Source organism: Somniosus microcephalus, chromosome 14 (assembly GCF_052327205.1).
Source record: "Somniosus microcephalus isolate GS21.2 chromosome 14, FLI_Smic_1.0, whole genome shotgun sequence".
Lineage (NCBI taxonomy): Eukaryota > Metazoa > Chordata > Chondrichthyes > Squaliformes > Somniosidae > Somniosus > Somniosus microcephalus.
In genome coordinates, this window is record NC_141000.1 from 112,928,497 (window position 1) to 112,945,154 (window position 16,658).

The window sequence follows — 16,658 nt, forward strand, 5'->3', positions numbered from 1 at the left end:
CTATCTGATATTGATGTGCCCCTAAGAAAGGAGACCATCTCTGGAGACGCTGGGCTGTCATCACCGAAACACCCTTCTTAGGGTTAAAAATGGACACCAACGGTTGATGGTCCGTCAGAAGTGTGAATTTTTGGCCCTGTAGGTAATGATTAAACTTCTTCACTCCCCATACAAGGCTAAGGGCCTCCCTATCGATCTGCGCATAGTTGCGCTCAGCGGAGGTCAATGATCTGGATGCAAACGCGACTGGCCTTTCCGTGCCACTTGGCAATTTATGTGAGAGTACTGCCCCAATACCATATGGAGAAGCATCACAAGCCAACCGAATAGGCAGTGTCGGGTTGAAGTGAGCCAACACTTCCTCTGAGGTGATCAATTCTTTGCTTTTGCGAAATGCCTTCTTACAGTTTTCGCCCCAGTCCCATGGTACCCCTTTCTGTAAAAGAGCGTTCAACAGATGCAGCACCGTGGATAGATTTGGCAGAAATTTATGGTAGTAGTTAATTAATCCTAGAAACGACCTCAACTGAGAGACATTCTCCGGAGCGGGAGCCTTTACAACTGCCGCTATCTTGTCAGGAGACTTATGAAGCCCCTCCCGGTTAATGACATGACCACAGTACGAGATCCGCTTCTGGAAGAACTCACATTTCTGCCGATTTACCCTAAGTCCATACTCTTTCAGTCTGTTGAGCACCAGTTCCAAGTTAGCGAGATGCTGTTCATCACCATCACCTGTGATCAGAATGTCGTCCAGGTAACATTGTGTGCCTGGAATTCCCTGTAATACCTGCTCCATGGCCCTCTGCCAAATTGCTGGAGCCGATGCCACACCAAAAACCAGCCTATTGTACCGGTACAAACCTCGATGCGTGTTGATCGTGAGGTATTGGCGTGACTCTTCTGCAACATCCATCTGCAAGTACGCTTGCGCCAGGTCTATCTTGGTGAAGTGTTTCCCGCCAGACAGTGAAGCGAAAATATCCTCAATCCATGGAAGCGGATACTGCACCGTGTGAAGCACCGGATTAACGGTGATCTTGAAATCTCCACAGATGCGAACCTTCCCTGGATCTCCTGGCTTATTGTTCGCAGGACGTCTCATAACGGGAACAATGGGCGTAGCCCACTCACTCCAATCTACTTTAGACAGTACCCCTGAACGTTCTAGTGCTTCCAGCTCCGCTTCAACCGCAGGTCGTATTGCATAGGGTACCGGTCTGGCTTTAAAAAATTTTGGTTGTGCATGTTCATCAATCTTGATGTTTGCCGTAATTCCTCTCAGTGTTCCCAGTCCCGGCTGGAACACCTCTTTAGCCTCATCCAATATTCTGGACAATCGTTTAGGTTTGACAGCTGTTTCCCCGGAATCTACCGTTAGTGCTTTCAAGGAGTGCCAGTCCATATTCATTTTCCTAATCCACTCCCATCCTAGTAGTGGTGGACCTCCTTCAGGTAGCACATATAAGTCCATTACTTGGCTTCCTTCGCCCTTGTGGACCACTTCTACCTCTATTTTTCCGATGGGGTACACTCTTTGCCCCATGTACGTTTTCAATATAATCTCCGTATCCTGTAAGGGAATATGTTGGAATAACCTTCTGTAATCTTTCTTATTCATGACCGTCAATGCCGATCCAGTGTCCAATTCCATTTTTACTTGGACTCCTGCTATCTTAAGAGTGACCCAAATTGTCTGGAGGTCTGTATCCTTACCAACGTTGTGTATTCTTAAGCTATCCAGTTCATTACTGCTAGCGTCTGAATCTGACTTCTGTTCAGTCAAACTGTTCTTTGTCACCTTGTGTACCTTTGCATATTTTCCTTGCGGTGACTTTTTGTTGCTGGTCTTCTTTCCTGACCGGCATACTTTAGCTATGTGGCCAAACCTGCCACACGTTCTGCATTCTTGGTTTTTAAACCAACACTGGTTCTGATCGTGCGTTGTCTTTCCACAACGATAACATTTGACAGAACTCAAACCCAATTTGTTTGTACCGAGTTCCGGTGGCCGTAGCTGCATTACTGCCGTGCCTCTCGCTGCGGCCTCGTGTGCTGCTGCCATAGTGACCGCCTTCTCGAGAGACAGCTCATTCTCCTCGAGCAGTCGCTTTTGTGTATCCTGTTTAAATAAACCACACACAAATCTATCTCGAAGTGCCTCTGTCAGTCCCGTTCCAAACTGACAATATTTTGCTAGCTTACGTAATTCCATCAAATATTCAGCATTGCTTTCATTTTGCAGCTGTCTTCTATCGTAAAATTTAAATTGTTCCGCTAGCATCAGCGGCGTGGGGCTAAGATGATTTTTTAGGACAGTAACAATCTGTTCGAACGTCTTATCCGCCGGTTCATCTGGTGATAACAGGTGTTTCAATTGCCCGTATGTCTTCGCACCCATTAAGTTTAGTAATGTTAGTGCTGTATCTGTCTCAGGAATTTTATTTGCCTTACAATAGTTTTGTATGCGTTCTACATACATAGCCCAGTCTTCTATATCACTGTCGAAGGCATTAATGTTCCCATGTTTAGGCATCGTAGCAATTTATCGTATTTTTAATGTTATCTAAGATGGCGGCTTCCCGCTCTTGCCGTCGTCCTCCGCCCACAAAATGGCGGTTTTCCCGCGCTTGGCGGTCTTCACCCATTCCCCCGACGCTGTCTCCGCTTCACCGCGGCTCTCGCGCCTTCAGTTTCCCCAGACGCGGCGCCTTTAGCCCGAATGCGGCCCTTATCTCCGGTCGCGATCGATGTCCCGCGCTGCGCCTCTCGCTCGAAAGCGGCCCGGCCCTTATCTCTGGTCGCGATCGACCTCACCGCCCTTATTCCTCCGTCTTCCCAGCCCCGTCTGTACAGCCAACGCGGTTGACTTTCTGTCGCGTCGCTGCCCGGCTTACCCACCACGAGGTAGTAGAAGAAGCTGACAGTCGCTGATGGAGGCTTCGAGGTCAGGATGTCTTCTGCACTCCGGTTGCTCGATGCCTGCCGCTCGACGTGTCTTCCCGTAGGTGATGAGGGTGGAAACCTCTCTTCGACGTCCTGTCTGTGGACGAAGTCGCCGTGGAAATTACTGCAGCAGGGTAAGAATCGGACTCGTCGCCACTGTTAAGTCTGTGTGTTATAGTGAGAATTACTACACAGACCACAAGAGTAAATTCAACAGGTCTTTACTGGTTGGAGGTCGGACTATACTGAATACAATATTATTACACTGTGCTTATATACCGGTGTGGTCATCACCGGTATTACGTATACAGCAGCCAAAGAAAGTAGTACCTTTCTTAAGGTGGACCAGGCTTAAGTTCTCTTAAGGTGGAACAGGTTACATACACCACAGTGTCTCTTGCGTCTATCCTTCTCCCTCTGGTCACTTTTCAATTTTAAACAAGGCAGACTGAGAAATATCAGAACAACTGAAATTTAAGTGAGTCTGTTAACCGCCGAAAGAGCTGCCAATCGAGCACATGTGCACCAATAAATCCCATGAGAGGCTTATATTTCAACCAAGTGGCTTGAAAGAAAGAAAGATTTGCATTTTTACAGTGCCTCCACGACCTCAGGACGTCCCCAAAGTGCTTTACAGTCAATGAAGCACTTTTTGAAGTGGAGTCACTGTTGTAATGTGGGAAACGCAGCAGCCATATTGTACACAGCAAGCTCCCACAGACAGAAATGTGAAAATGACCAGATAATGGGGAGAAATTCAATATAGCCCTGTTTGAGGCGCTAAATTTTTAAAAGTTTGGGAAATTAGCACTAATGTTTCTAAACTTTAAAAAAATCGGTTTTGCGCTCCAGGAAGGAAGTGGGGTGTTAAATCAAGCGGCTCCACTTCCTTCTTGGAGCACAACAGGCAACAGGTGGGGCGGAGACTTCAGCAGCGCTGCACACTGGGCCATGCAGCGTTGCCGCGTTCAAAAAGGCCCCTTTCCTCCCTTAATGCGAAGGGCCATCGCTGCAGGCTCTGCAATAGAAAGAGTACCTACCTGGACCACCAAGGCAGCCGCGAACCCGCGCGATCAGCCCGGTACTCAAGCAAAGTGCCGGTCTGATCGATTGCGGGCAGGAACCCGCGAAAAAAGCGGAACAAGAAAGGTAATTTTTTTTTTTACTTACCTCGACCGCCTCGCCTTTAATCATTGCCCCCAAAGCGGCCGTCCGTCCGATGCATGCCTCCTGCAGCTGTCGATGTTTTCGCCCGGCGCTGCTGCAGGGGATGGAAGTCAACTTCGGGTCCGGGGCAATGCGCACAGCGATGACATCACGATCTCCGGGCGAAGGAGAGCGGGGCGCAATGCCGTAACGCCGCTGCAAAACTCCCGCCGAGTATGGCGGGAGTCGATGTCAGCACCGCGCCCGGTCGCAAAGCCATTTGCGCCCCATTAGCACCCCCAATTTCGCCCCCAATCAGTTTAGTAATGTTGATTGAGGGATAAATATTGGCCAGGAAATCGGGGAGAACTTCCCTGCTCTTCTTCAAAATGGTGCCATGGGATCTTTTCTGTCCACCTGAGAGAGCAGACAGGGCCTCGGTCTAACATTTCATGTGAAAGACAGCACCTTGGTGCTGCACTGGAGTGTCAGCCTAGAATTTTGTGCTCAAGTCCTTGGAGTGGGACTTGAACCCACAACCTTCTGACGCAGAGGCGAGTGTGCTACCAACTGAGTCACGGCTGGAGCCGAACTAGTGTTTTATATAGGATTAGTATAGCTTCCAGGCTTTTATACTCTATGAGCTGGATTTTCATTGGGCCGTGGAGTCGGGATTGGAGGCATGTGGGGTTTTAAAATCCCGAAATCGGGGGTCCCGACCCCATCTCGCCTCCATGCCAGTTTCAAAGGAGGCGGGTACCCGCCCCCCACTGGGACCCGCCTCCCCGAGGCGGGAAGGGGATTAGTGCCAATTAACTGCCTGTTTTCATTGTTGAAATGTGGGATTCCCGACGGCTCCAAACCACGCCAAGTTAGCGAGGCGGGCCGTCGGGATGAAGGGCTTGGAGGGGTCAAGATGTCCAGTGTTCAGGTGAGTGATGGGTGCATGAGTGCAGAGGTAAGTGTGTTTGGTCTGTGTAAAGTGTTTAATGAAGTTCTACTAACCTTTACTTACCTTTACAGCCTTCCTTCCTTCAGGTCTCGGGAGTCCCTCATCTCACCGGCACAGAAAGCAGAATGGCCGCCAGCTGTCAAAATCTGCAGCCTCTGCTTTCTGTTCCAGGGAGATCTCTAAATCATCCTGAGAGGAAGGAATTAACCTGGAGTACAGATTGTCAGTGTTTGACAGCTTCAAACAGCTGTGGAACGCTGATATTTCATCTGTCAAAAGCTCTTGACAGATGAAATGTCAATCTGTGACGCCACCTGTTGCCGGGTGGACCTTAATTGGCCTGCTGAGCCCGCTGGGCGAGCTCAACAAGGTCAATCAAGTCAAAATCGCGTGGGTTGGCTAGAACTCGATGGAGGCAGGACTACAACCCCGAAAGTTGTAGTCCCGCCTCCTAAATGAAAATCCAGCCCTTTGCCTCTATTTATAAAGGATCCCATATGCTTTATTAACTACTTTGTTAACCTGTCCTGCCACCTTCAAAGATTTTGCAGCTCTCTTATTACATCCCTTTTAAAATTGTACCATTTAGCATGTATTGTCTCTCCTCATTTTTACTACCAAAAAGTATCACCTCATTATGTTGAATTTCATCTGTCATGATGTCTGCCCATTCCACCAGCCTGTCTATGTCCTCTTGAAGTCTAATACTATCATCTTCAGTATTTACTTGGTGTCGTCTGAAAATTTTTAAATTGTGCCCTGTACCCCCAAATCCAAGTCATTAATGTATATTAAAAACAGCAGTGCTCCTAGTACTGAACCCTGGGGAACTCCACTATATACCTCCCTCCAGTCTGAAAAACAACCATTCACCACAACTCTCTGTTTTCTATTCCTTACCCAATTTTGTATCGATGCTGCTACAGGCTCTTTTATCTCATGTGCTTCAATTTTGCTAACAAGTTTACTATGTTGTACTTTATCAAACGCCTTTTGAAAGTCCATATACACAACATCAACTGCACTCCCCTCATCCACCCTCTCTGTTAACTCATCAAAAAACTCAATCAATTCGACAAAGACGATTTGCCCTTAACAAATCCATGCTGGCTCTCCTTCATGGCTGATCTTTGAACTCAACTCCACTTTCCTGCCCGACCCACATATCCCTTGATTCCCCTAGAGTCCAAAAATCTATCAATCTCAGCCTTGAATATACTCAATGACTCAGCCTCCACAGCCCTCTGGGGTAGAGAATTCCAAAGATTCACAACCCTCCGAGTGAAGAAATTCATCCTCATCTCAGCCTTAACCCTTATCCTGAGTCATAGATCCCTTATCCTGAGACTATGCTCCCTAGTTCTAGCCTCTCCAGCCAGGGGAAACATCCTCTCAGCATCTACCCTGTCAATCCCCTTCAGAATCTTATATGTTTCAATGAGATCACCTCTCATTCTTCTAAACTCCAGAGAGTATAGAGTTGTTGATTGGAGCAGTGGCATAAAGAAAAATAAACAGAGAGGAGGACGGCACATGGCGCCTGGGGGCGGGGAGGGCCCTCCAGTTCAATGCTGCTTCTCCGCCAGGATCCCCATGACAATGTAAATGTTCTGTGAATCACTGCTGTCTCGCACTGGCTATAGTTAACAGATGAAGGGGGGTTGTTGTCTATAATGTAATCAACTGGAATCTACAGAGGTCTGGCTGAGATGAATACTCGTTAATGGGATGTTTTGTTCAATGTTTCTCTGTAGCATGAGACAGCCATCTCCTTCATGGTGTAACCCTTAGACCCAGAGCATACACAATAGAAGAACGAAAGAAAATGTAACAAGCTGGCAGCGAAAGAGTTAAATGGACATCATTGCCGCCCCGAATGGCCGAGTGAGTTAAAGGCCTGGGGTAATACAGCAACAACATGCATTTATATAGCGCCTTTAACACAGCAAAACATTCCAAGTCGCTTCACAGAAGCGTAACCAGACAAACATTGACGCACAGGGAGATATTAGGACAGGCGACCAATAGCTTGGTCAAAGAGGTAAGTTTTAAGGAGCGTCTTAAAGGAGGAGAGAGAGAGAGAGAGAAGTAGCGAGGCGGAGAGGTTTAGGGAGGGAATTCCACAGCTTAGAGCCCAGGCCGCTGAAGGCATGGCCACCAATGGAGGAGGGTTGAAAATCGGGGAGGCTCAAGAGGCCAGAGTTGGAGGAACGTGAAGATCTCGGAAGCCGTATAGATCATAAGGTCCCAGGTTCGGTCCTGTGCAAAGTTAACTGCTTTGGAGGGGGCGTGGGAATAGTCAGCTCAGAGACCATATTCCGTGACTCCTGCTATGAATACATGTATATCCTCGGGGTAGGACAGGATTAGGCTTGTCTCGTTAGCCCCTCCACAGTTGAATATTTGCTTGACAATCATTTCATGTACGAGCTCAGACAGGCTGCCAACTTGGCCAGATACCAGATGAAACAGCGTCTGACCTGGGGTCAGCGCTTTGGGGAGAGGAGTGATAGACTGCGGGGGATACGCTTGCAGATGTCGGAACAGATCCAACAATCATTAATGGAATTTTTATTTCACGTCGCTCCATGATATGAATCTCACGGGAAACCATTCCCTTCATACCGTAAACTTCAGACCCAGTGCACACACGCGCGTACACACACACACACACACACAAAACAGCAGAAACAGAAACAGCAATAAACTAAACAGACAGGGGAAGAGTTAAACTGAATGTCATGCTTCGCACTGCCTTTACGTGCAACATTCTCACTTGGTGCAACATTCTCACTTATTACTGTCAGCAAGGCGGGCGACTATTTTGATTTTAAGAGCGTATTATCAACACGGCAGTTTAACAACTGATGCACCCGCTACCAGGAACTTTCAGCTCTTCAGCCGTGAATGCAAGACTCAAGTCGGCAACTTACTTTTCGTCTACGTGGAGACTCGGGGGACACTTGATGGCCAGCCATGTTTTCCAGTTAACGTGACGAACCTTGTAAACCTGCCCAAAACCACCAGATCCAACTTTTTCCCAGCTCACAAACTCATCGGAATTAAAGGTCTTCAGCAGTCCCATTTCCCAGGGGGACCTCTCCTGTTTCTCCATAGTTTAAAACGTCCCTTTTTAGGTTCCCCCCCACTCGCAAAAACAAACCCTCCTTCTCCTCCCTTCTGGTGTGTGAGTGTATGCGTCTGTCCGCCTTCCTCCTTTTCCACAGCAATAACTGCTACACAATCTGTCTGGTCAGGTGTTCAAGGTGTGTTCATTAACTCAGTGCTAACATCACTTCCTGTTGCAGCACGAAGGTTACCCACCCTTCAGGAATTCACAGGCCTCTCCAGTCTGTTTTAACCCCTCCCCCCCCACAAGCTCCCAGCACTGTACACTCAATTCAGCAGAAGCACACATATTCAGTGCTTCCCAAATCACAGGCGGGCTTTCCCTGCATAATATGGGAGCAGATTTTCCTTGGGCCAGGGCAAAGTGCATAGACACTCCTTAAAACCTACCCCTTTGACCAAGGTTTTGGTCATCTGCCCTAATCTCTCCTGATGTGGCTCATGTCAAATAACACTCCTGTGAAGTGCCTTGGGTCGTTTTACTACATTAAAGGCGCTATATAAATGCAAGTTGTCGTTCAGGACAACTGGGGAAGAAGGGTCACCACAGCCATAATGGAGCCCGTCGATTTTTCATCCATTTAAGATATAAATGGGACGTCGGGCAGACTCCATACCATTCCAGGGGTGTGAGCCCCACCGAATTTGACTCAGTGCTCAGTCCAAATTGTTATTTACAACCAAGCATTGAGGGGAAAATCTAGCCCTATCCCCCCCACACCTTGTTAAGTTCATTCCTCACTTTTCCTTTGTACAGACATTCCAATGTGAGGAAACATTTTCAAGGATGAAGGCTTGAGGTGTAACCAAATTCACTGGAGATTCAGGGGGGCCCCCCCTGTGTACTCAGACTCAGCAAGAGGAGCAGGGAAGGGCTTCCTTGATGACTCAATCAGCTTCTTATCCTGAAGGCTCAGGGTCAAATGCCCATACAGCGCTAAATTAGCTGATATTTAATTGGGGAGGCAGGAAAGGCAATGCAGCAAGACAACTGGAGGGGACATTGGTGCCTGGACAGACTCTGTTAACAGCAACCTCTATTTTAGGGGCTATAAATATAAGATAGTCACTAATAAATCCAATAAGGAATTCAGGGGAAACTTCTTTACCCAGAGAGTGGTGAGAATGTGGAACTCGCTGCCACAGGGAGTAGTCGAGGCATTTAAAGGGAATGTAAGTAGATAAGTCAGTACATGAGGGAGAAAGCAATAGAGGAATATGCTGATAGGATGAGATGAAGTAAGTGGGAGGAGCTCGTGTGGAACATAAACACCAGCATAGACCTGTTGGGCCGAATGGCCTGTTTCTGCTCTGTAAATTCCATGCAATTTTGAGGTAAAATCATAGAAACATAGAAATTTACGGCACAGAAGGAGGCCATTCGACCCATCATGTCTGTGCCGGCCAAATAAGAGCTATCCAGCCTAATCCCACTTTCCAGCTCTTGGTCCGTAGCTTTGAGGGTTACGGCATTTCAAGTACACATCCAAGTACTTTTTATATATGATGAGGGTTTCTGCCTCTACCACCCTTTCAGGCAGTGAGTTCCAGACCCCCACCACCCTCTGGGTGAAAAAAGTTCTCCTCACTCCCCTCTAAACCTTCTCCCAATTACTATAAAATATGCCCCCTGGTTATTGACCTCTCTGCTAGGGAAATAGGTCCTTCCTATCCACTCTATCTAGGCCCCTCATAATTTTATACACCTCAATTAAATCTCTCCTCAGTCACCTCTGTTCCAAAGAAAACAACCCCAGCCGATCCAATCTGTCCTTATAGCTAAAATGCTTCAGTCCTGGCAACATCCTGGTAAATCTCCTCTGTACCCTCTCGAGTGCAATCACATCCTTCCTGTAATGTGATGACCAGAACTGCACGCAGTATTCTAGCTGCGGCCTAACTAGTGTTTATACAGTTCAAGCATAACCTCCCTGCTCTTATATTCTATGCCTCGGCTAATAAAGGAAAGTATCCCGTATGCCTTCTTAACCACCTTATCTACCTGTCCTGCTACCCTCAGCACTCCATGGTCCCTCTGATCCTCTACGCTTCTCAGTGTCCTACCATTTATAGTGTATTCCCTTGCCCTGTTAGTCCTCCCCAAATGCATTACCTCACACTTCTCCAGATTGAATTCCATTTGCCACTTTTCTGCCCACCTGACCAGTCCATTGATATCTTCCTGCTGTCTACAGCTAACATCCTCACTATCAACCACACGGCCAATTTTTGTATCATCTCCAAACTTCTTGATCATGTCCCCTACATTGAAGTCTACATTGACGGTGCTAATGTGAAATACAGGGGCAGGTATGCCTCAAATTTCAATGTAAAATACTAATGTATTTACATATGGCCTCCCTGATGGGATACTGATACATACAGATCAGCAGGTCCCAGGGTTTGAATCTTGGCCTATGCTGAGTTAACTCAGCTGGACAAGCAGTCGGGAATTCATATGGCATGGTGCCCCTGGGCTAGGGAAGAGTAAAATATCAACAACGGTTCTTGCTCCTGATTGCTATCCAGTGTTGAAAAGTGCTTGTATCAACACTAAGTAAGGGCAGGATTGGGCCCAAAACTCAAAGTCTAGACTCACATTTAGGTGAAGTACTGGAGTTGCGGCTGGATCCCGTGGAACTGCACTCCAGCAATAATTAGCAGCAGTGATTTGCATTTATATAGCGCCTTTAATGTAGGAACATGTCCCAAGGCGCTGCACAGGAGCGTAATCGATGAAAATTGACACCAAGCCAAAGAATGCAGGTGACTAAAACCTTTTTTAAACAGGTAAGTTTTATCGAGGGTTTTGATGGAAGAGAGAGGCAGAGAGGTTGAGGGAGGGAATTCCAGAGCTCAGGGCTTAGATGGCTGAAGGCGCGGCCGCCAACAGTGGGGGCGAAGGGAGTGGGAGGTGCACAAGAGGCCAGATTTGGAGGAGCGCAGGGATCTCGGAGGGTTGTAGGGCTGGAGGCGGTTACAGAGATAGGGAGGCGGGGGTGGGGGGGAGGCTACGGAGGGATTTGAAGCAGATACCTTCAGGAACACGAGGGACAAAAAGCAGGGGGCGGGGGAGGGGGGGAAACATGTGTAAGAATAGAAAATTGCTGTGTCGGTACAGTGTTTTATATTTGATCAGATACTGTAAGTGGCGTTTTCCTTAAAAAATTTGTTGATTAGGATGAACAATAAAGATATAAAAGGCAGACGCATTTTTTGCTGATTTCAGAGAAGAACAATTGCCCTTAATTGGACAACTCCAGATGATATTCACATTTGTGTTATTGCAATATCCCAATTGTTAGATTTTTATCCAGGACTGCCCGACCAGTTTGACAATTGTAATCCCACATCCAATATGTTGTTATTATTTGTATAAATGTAGCGACACCCATATTACTCACTCTCACCGCATTCTAACCGATTATAATAAATTAGGGACTTAAAAAAAATCAGCCAATCAGAAAACCAGGGATAGCTAAAATTCAGTGTTTAGTCTGTTCCTATCAACGGTGCATCACACCTATGGATATTGGATAAATATTTGAAGAGGAAGTATATAAAAGAAGTTAAGGGGAAGGTGAAGGAAATTGGTTGAGAATAGAGAGCTCGAATTGATTGGCCTTTTGATCTGTAATTTCTATGATAAGGAGAAGCTCGATAAACTCATGAGAGAGAAAGGAATAACAACTTGTATTTATATAGCGCCTTTAACCTAGTAAAACGTCCCAAGGTGCTTCACAGGAGTGTTACAAGACAAAAATTTGACACCGAGTCACATAAGGTTAAATTAGGACAGATGACCAAAAGCTTGGTCGAAGAGGCAGGTTTTAAGGAGCGTCTTAAAGGAGGAATAAGAGGCGGAGAGGTTTCAGCAGGGAATTCCAGAGCTTAGGGCCCAGGCAGAATTAGAGGAGCGCAGATATCTCGGGGGGGAGGGGGGGGGGGGTTGTGGGGCTGGAGGAGATTACAGAGATAGGGAGGGGCGAGGCCATGGAAGGATTTGAAAACAAGGATGAGAATTTTGAAATCAAGGCATTGCTTAACCGGGAGCCAATGTAGGTCAGCGAGCACAGGGGTGATGGGTGAATGGGACTTGGTGTGAGTTAGGACACGGGCAGCCGAGTTTTGGATGACCACATGTTTACGTCGGGTAGAACGTGGGAGGCCAGCCAGAAGTGCGTTGCAATAGTCAAGTGATAGGGTTAGATGAAGTAGGGTTGAAGGAGGCTGGTGTGGAGCATAAACACCAGCATAGACTGGTTGGGCCGAAAGGCCTGTTTCTGTGCTGTACATTCTATGTAATCGCTACGATAAATTTGCTAATGTATAGTTTAATAATAATAATAATAATAATCATCAACTTTATTGTCATTGTTAGTGCACAAGTGCAGTACAACGAAATGTAGGCTTGCGGCTCCCGAGAGTGTACATTTAGATTAAGACATTTAAACATTCAACATACATTTGGCTTGTAATACATTAACATAAACATAACCATAATAAAGTGCATTGGCAGATGTGCAGGCTTTAGAGTTTATTTGTGGAGTTCAGTAGGATGACAGCCCTGGGAAAGAAGCTGTTCCTAAATCTGGTCGTTCAGGTGCGAATGCATCTGTAGCATCTCCCAGATGGCAGGGGGGTGAACAGACTGTGGCTGGGGTGGGTAGGGTCTTTGATGATGGTCCGTGACCTCCGTAAACAGCGTTTCTGGTATATGTGCTCTATGGTCGGTAGCCGGGTGCCGGTAATGCGTTGGGCAGTTTTGACTACCCGCTGCAGGGCTTTCCAGTCATAGTAGCTACAGCTGCCATACCATACTGTGATACAGTTCGTCAGGATGCTCTCTATTGTGCAGCGGTAAAAGGTAGAGAGGATCAGGGGTGACAGGTTACATCCCTTCAGCCTCCTTAGGAAATATAGGCGCTGCTGGGCCTTCTTCACCAGAGAGGAGGTATTGAGGGACCAGGAGAGGTCTTCCGTGATGTGGACTCCGAGGAACTTAAAGCTGTCCACCCTTTCCACCACAGCCCCATGGATGTGGATGTGACTTCCGCCTTTAGACTTCCTGAAGTCCACAATGATTTCTTTGGTTTTCTTGATGTTAAGGGCCAGGTTGTTATCGGTGCACCACTTCACGAGATGCTGGACCTCCTCCCTGTAGGCTGACTCATCGTTGTTGGTGATCTGGCCTACCACCGTGGTATCATCCGCAAACTTGATGATGGTGTTGGAACCATGAACAGCCACACAGTCGTGGGTGAAGAGGGAGTAGAGGAGGGGGCTCAGCACACATCCTTGTGGGGCCCCCATGTTCAGGGTCAGGGTGGGGGGGAGGTGTGGTTACCTAATTTGACAGACTGGGGTCTGTTGTGATTTGCAGTTACTGCCCTAATGGTTCAGTAGTAAGTGTTCTACAGTGTTATACTTAGTATAGAGGCCAGGAGGTCACTGGTGGGGCTACAATGTCAAAATTCATAATTGAAGGAATCGATGCTATTAGATTAGCTATTGAAAAGGACAGGGAGCAATCTAGAGTAAAAAAGTTTAACTGGGGGAAGGCCAATTTCAGTGGGATGAGAACGGATCTGGAAAAAGTTAGAGATGTAACAGGTTTTAAGCAAGTGTAGGAGCAGGGAAAGGGGGAGGGGAGGAAAGAACAAAAGGGAAGGTCTGTGATAGGATGGAAGGCAGGAGAGATTAAATGACAAAAGGGATGATGGCGCGAGGCAAAAGGAATGAGACAAGTTAAGAAACAAAAGATGGGTCTAGAAGAGGTGTAAATGGGAAAATCAGAATCATTACCAACAGTTGCTGGCCGAAAAAATGCAGACAGTGGTTATGACCTGAAAATGTTGTGTCCGGAAGGCTGTAAAGTGCCTAATCGAAAGATGAGGTGCTGTTCCTCGAGCTTATGTTGAACTTCATTGGAACAGTGCAGGAGGCCAAGGACAGAGAGGTCAGAGTGGGAGTAGGGCAGAGAAATGACAGCGACCGGAAGCTCGGGGTCACGCTTGCGAACTGAACGGAGGTATTCCGCAAAGCGGTCACCCAATCTGCGTTTGATCTCCCCAATGTAGAGGAGACCGCATCGTGAGCAGCTGACTGTACCACTGTTTTACTTGCTTCTGCTATTATTAGTGAAGGGGAAAATATTGCCCTGTGTATGTGGATCTGGTAAATGCTCACATGTACTCACAAGTATCAGTCAAAATTTCTTAATTAATTAATTTCTTAATTTTAATTGAATTTCTCTTGTGTTTGTAACTGGGTCACAATGTGCTGTCAATTTAAGAGCAGGAAAACCCCACACATACAAAGTATTACGTAGAATTTGCAGCACAGAATCAGGCCATTCAGCCCAACTGGTCTGTGTCAGTGTTTATGCTCCACACGAGCCTCTTCCGACCTTACTTCATCTCACCCGATCAGCATAACCTTCTATTCCTTTCTCTCTCGTGTTTATCTAGCTTCCCCCTCAAATGCATCTGTGTTATTCGCCTCAACTGCTCCCTGTGGTAGCGAGTTCCACATTCTCACCACTCTCTAAGTTTCTCCTCACTCTCTAAGTTTCTCCTGAATTTCCTATTGGATTTATTAGTGACTATCTTATAATTATGACTCCTAGCTTTGGACTCCTTCAGCGTAAATGAAATAAGTCAACAACATCCATTCCTAATCAACGCCGAGCCATTTACTTGATTTAAACAGTCCAGTATGTAAGGGATGGGGTGGAAATACCATGCAACAGGTTTGATGAGAGATACTGGACTGGGCATGAGTAACATTTTTCTACTTTACAGTATCAGCTGTCACATGAATAGAAATTGCATTATGTACAACTGTCGTTGTGAATTAACTGGCACAAAACTAGCCTGGTAGGTAGTACTGGACTGGACTTGGATGTCTAGAAAGTCAATGTAGCAGTCACGTGACAAGCTGTCCCCTTCTCCCTTGGTAAAGGAAATGGCCATCATACAGCTGATGAGGAGACGCTGTGACTTGGGGCGAGGCCTGTTGGAAGCCATTAGCCGGAGGCCAGGTGCGAGAAGATGCTTTCGCGTTTGAGGGTTTGCCGCCTGCAGTGATCGGGCTGTGGAGAGACTAACTCTTGCACCTTGAGGTGGTGGAACCACCATTCAGTGGGAGATGGGTGTCTTCATTCTCCGGTCAGGAAGACAGGGGTGGTGGGGGGGGGGGGGGATGGGGGGGGGAGGGCAATGGAGTGATATAGCTTGCGGTGAAACAGATACACACGGCGGGTCATTCAGCATCTGTGGAGAAAACAAGACGAGATATCAGTTTGGGTGCAGAGCCAATTTTGAAGGAAGTCCTCACCCGACCTGTTAACTTGTCTGTTCTCTCCAAGGCTTGCATCCTACTAGCATTTCTCCCCTCCTTTCCTGAAGGCGCTGATTATTGTTGTGCTACGGCTACACGGGCATCAATGGCGCTCCCGCACCTCGCGCAGGTGGCCATACTTTATCAAGGCCGGAAGTAACGGAGGACTATTCAACTGTAGGGGGAATCTCAGCTCAGGCCAATGCCGTCTGCGTCCGATGTTCTCACAGGCATGCACGCTTCAGTTAAGGGTTTGCTGGACAACAGTCAGGAGCAGGAAACTCTTGACTGATTTTACCCGTCCTAACACATGGGGTGCTCAGGCCAGGGTTGGGCGAGCTCAGCTCAGATCAGCAAACTCAGCACTGACTGTGGCTTGAACCCGAGGCCCCCCCGGTCTGTATAACTCATCAGGTCAACTTACTTAGCAATTGGGGAGCCTTATATATTGTGGCGAAGCAGAAAGAGAAACACGCATTCAGCATTTGTGGCGAGAACAGACAAGATAAAGAAAGAAAGATTTGCATTTATATAGCACCTTTCACGACCTCAGGGTGTTCTAAAGTGCTTTACATACAATGAAGTATTTTTTGAAGTGTAGTCACTGTTGTAATGTAGGAAATGGGGCAGCCAATTTACGCACAGCAAGCTCCCACAAACAGCAATGTGACAATGACCAGATAATCTGTTTTAGTGATGTTGGTTGAGGGATAAATATTGGCCAAGGCACCACGGATAACTCCCCTGCTCTTCTTCAAAATAGTGCCATGGGATCTTTTACGTCCGTCTGAGAGGGCAGACGAGGCCTCGGTTAAACGTCCTACCTGAAACACGGCACCTCCGACAGTGCAGCACTCCCTCAGTACTGCACTTAGGAGTGTCAGCTGGGGTTTTGTGCTCAAGTCTCTTACTGAAGTGAGATTTCATGCTAAAAGGCTGCAGGGGAAAGGCAATCCTAGAGTACGTGCGAGTATCAGCAAGTCTGCGGACTACACTGAGGTTTGAGGGCGAGCAAAACAACCGGTTTTAATTTCCATCTCTTCAACTTCATTTCAGAGGGATGGTTCATCTGGGTGGGAATGTATAGGGAAAGCATGGCCACTCCTGAAGACTTATATCATGGGCTCTAGGGCTCTTTGAAACC

At 47.2% G+C, this 16,658-nt stretch overlaps 1 protein-coding gene across 1 annotated transcript in view; it reads right to left on the minus strand.

The window, feature by feature from the left end:
- ripk4 (receptor-interacting serine-threonine kinase 4) overlaps positions 1–8,272 on the minus strand; it is a 61,576-nt gene extending 53,304 nt beyond the window's left edge. The window contains exon 1 of the mRNA XM_086007214.1: positions 7,978–8,272. Within this exon, the coding sequence (XP_085863340.1) occupies positions 7,978–8,159 (182 nt within the window). The 5' untranslated portion in view covers positions 8,160–8,272. The remainder of the gene's footprint in view (positions 1–7,977) is intronic.
- Between the last annotated feature and the right edge of the window lie 8,386 nt (positions 8,273–16,658).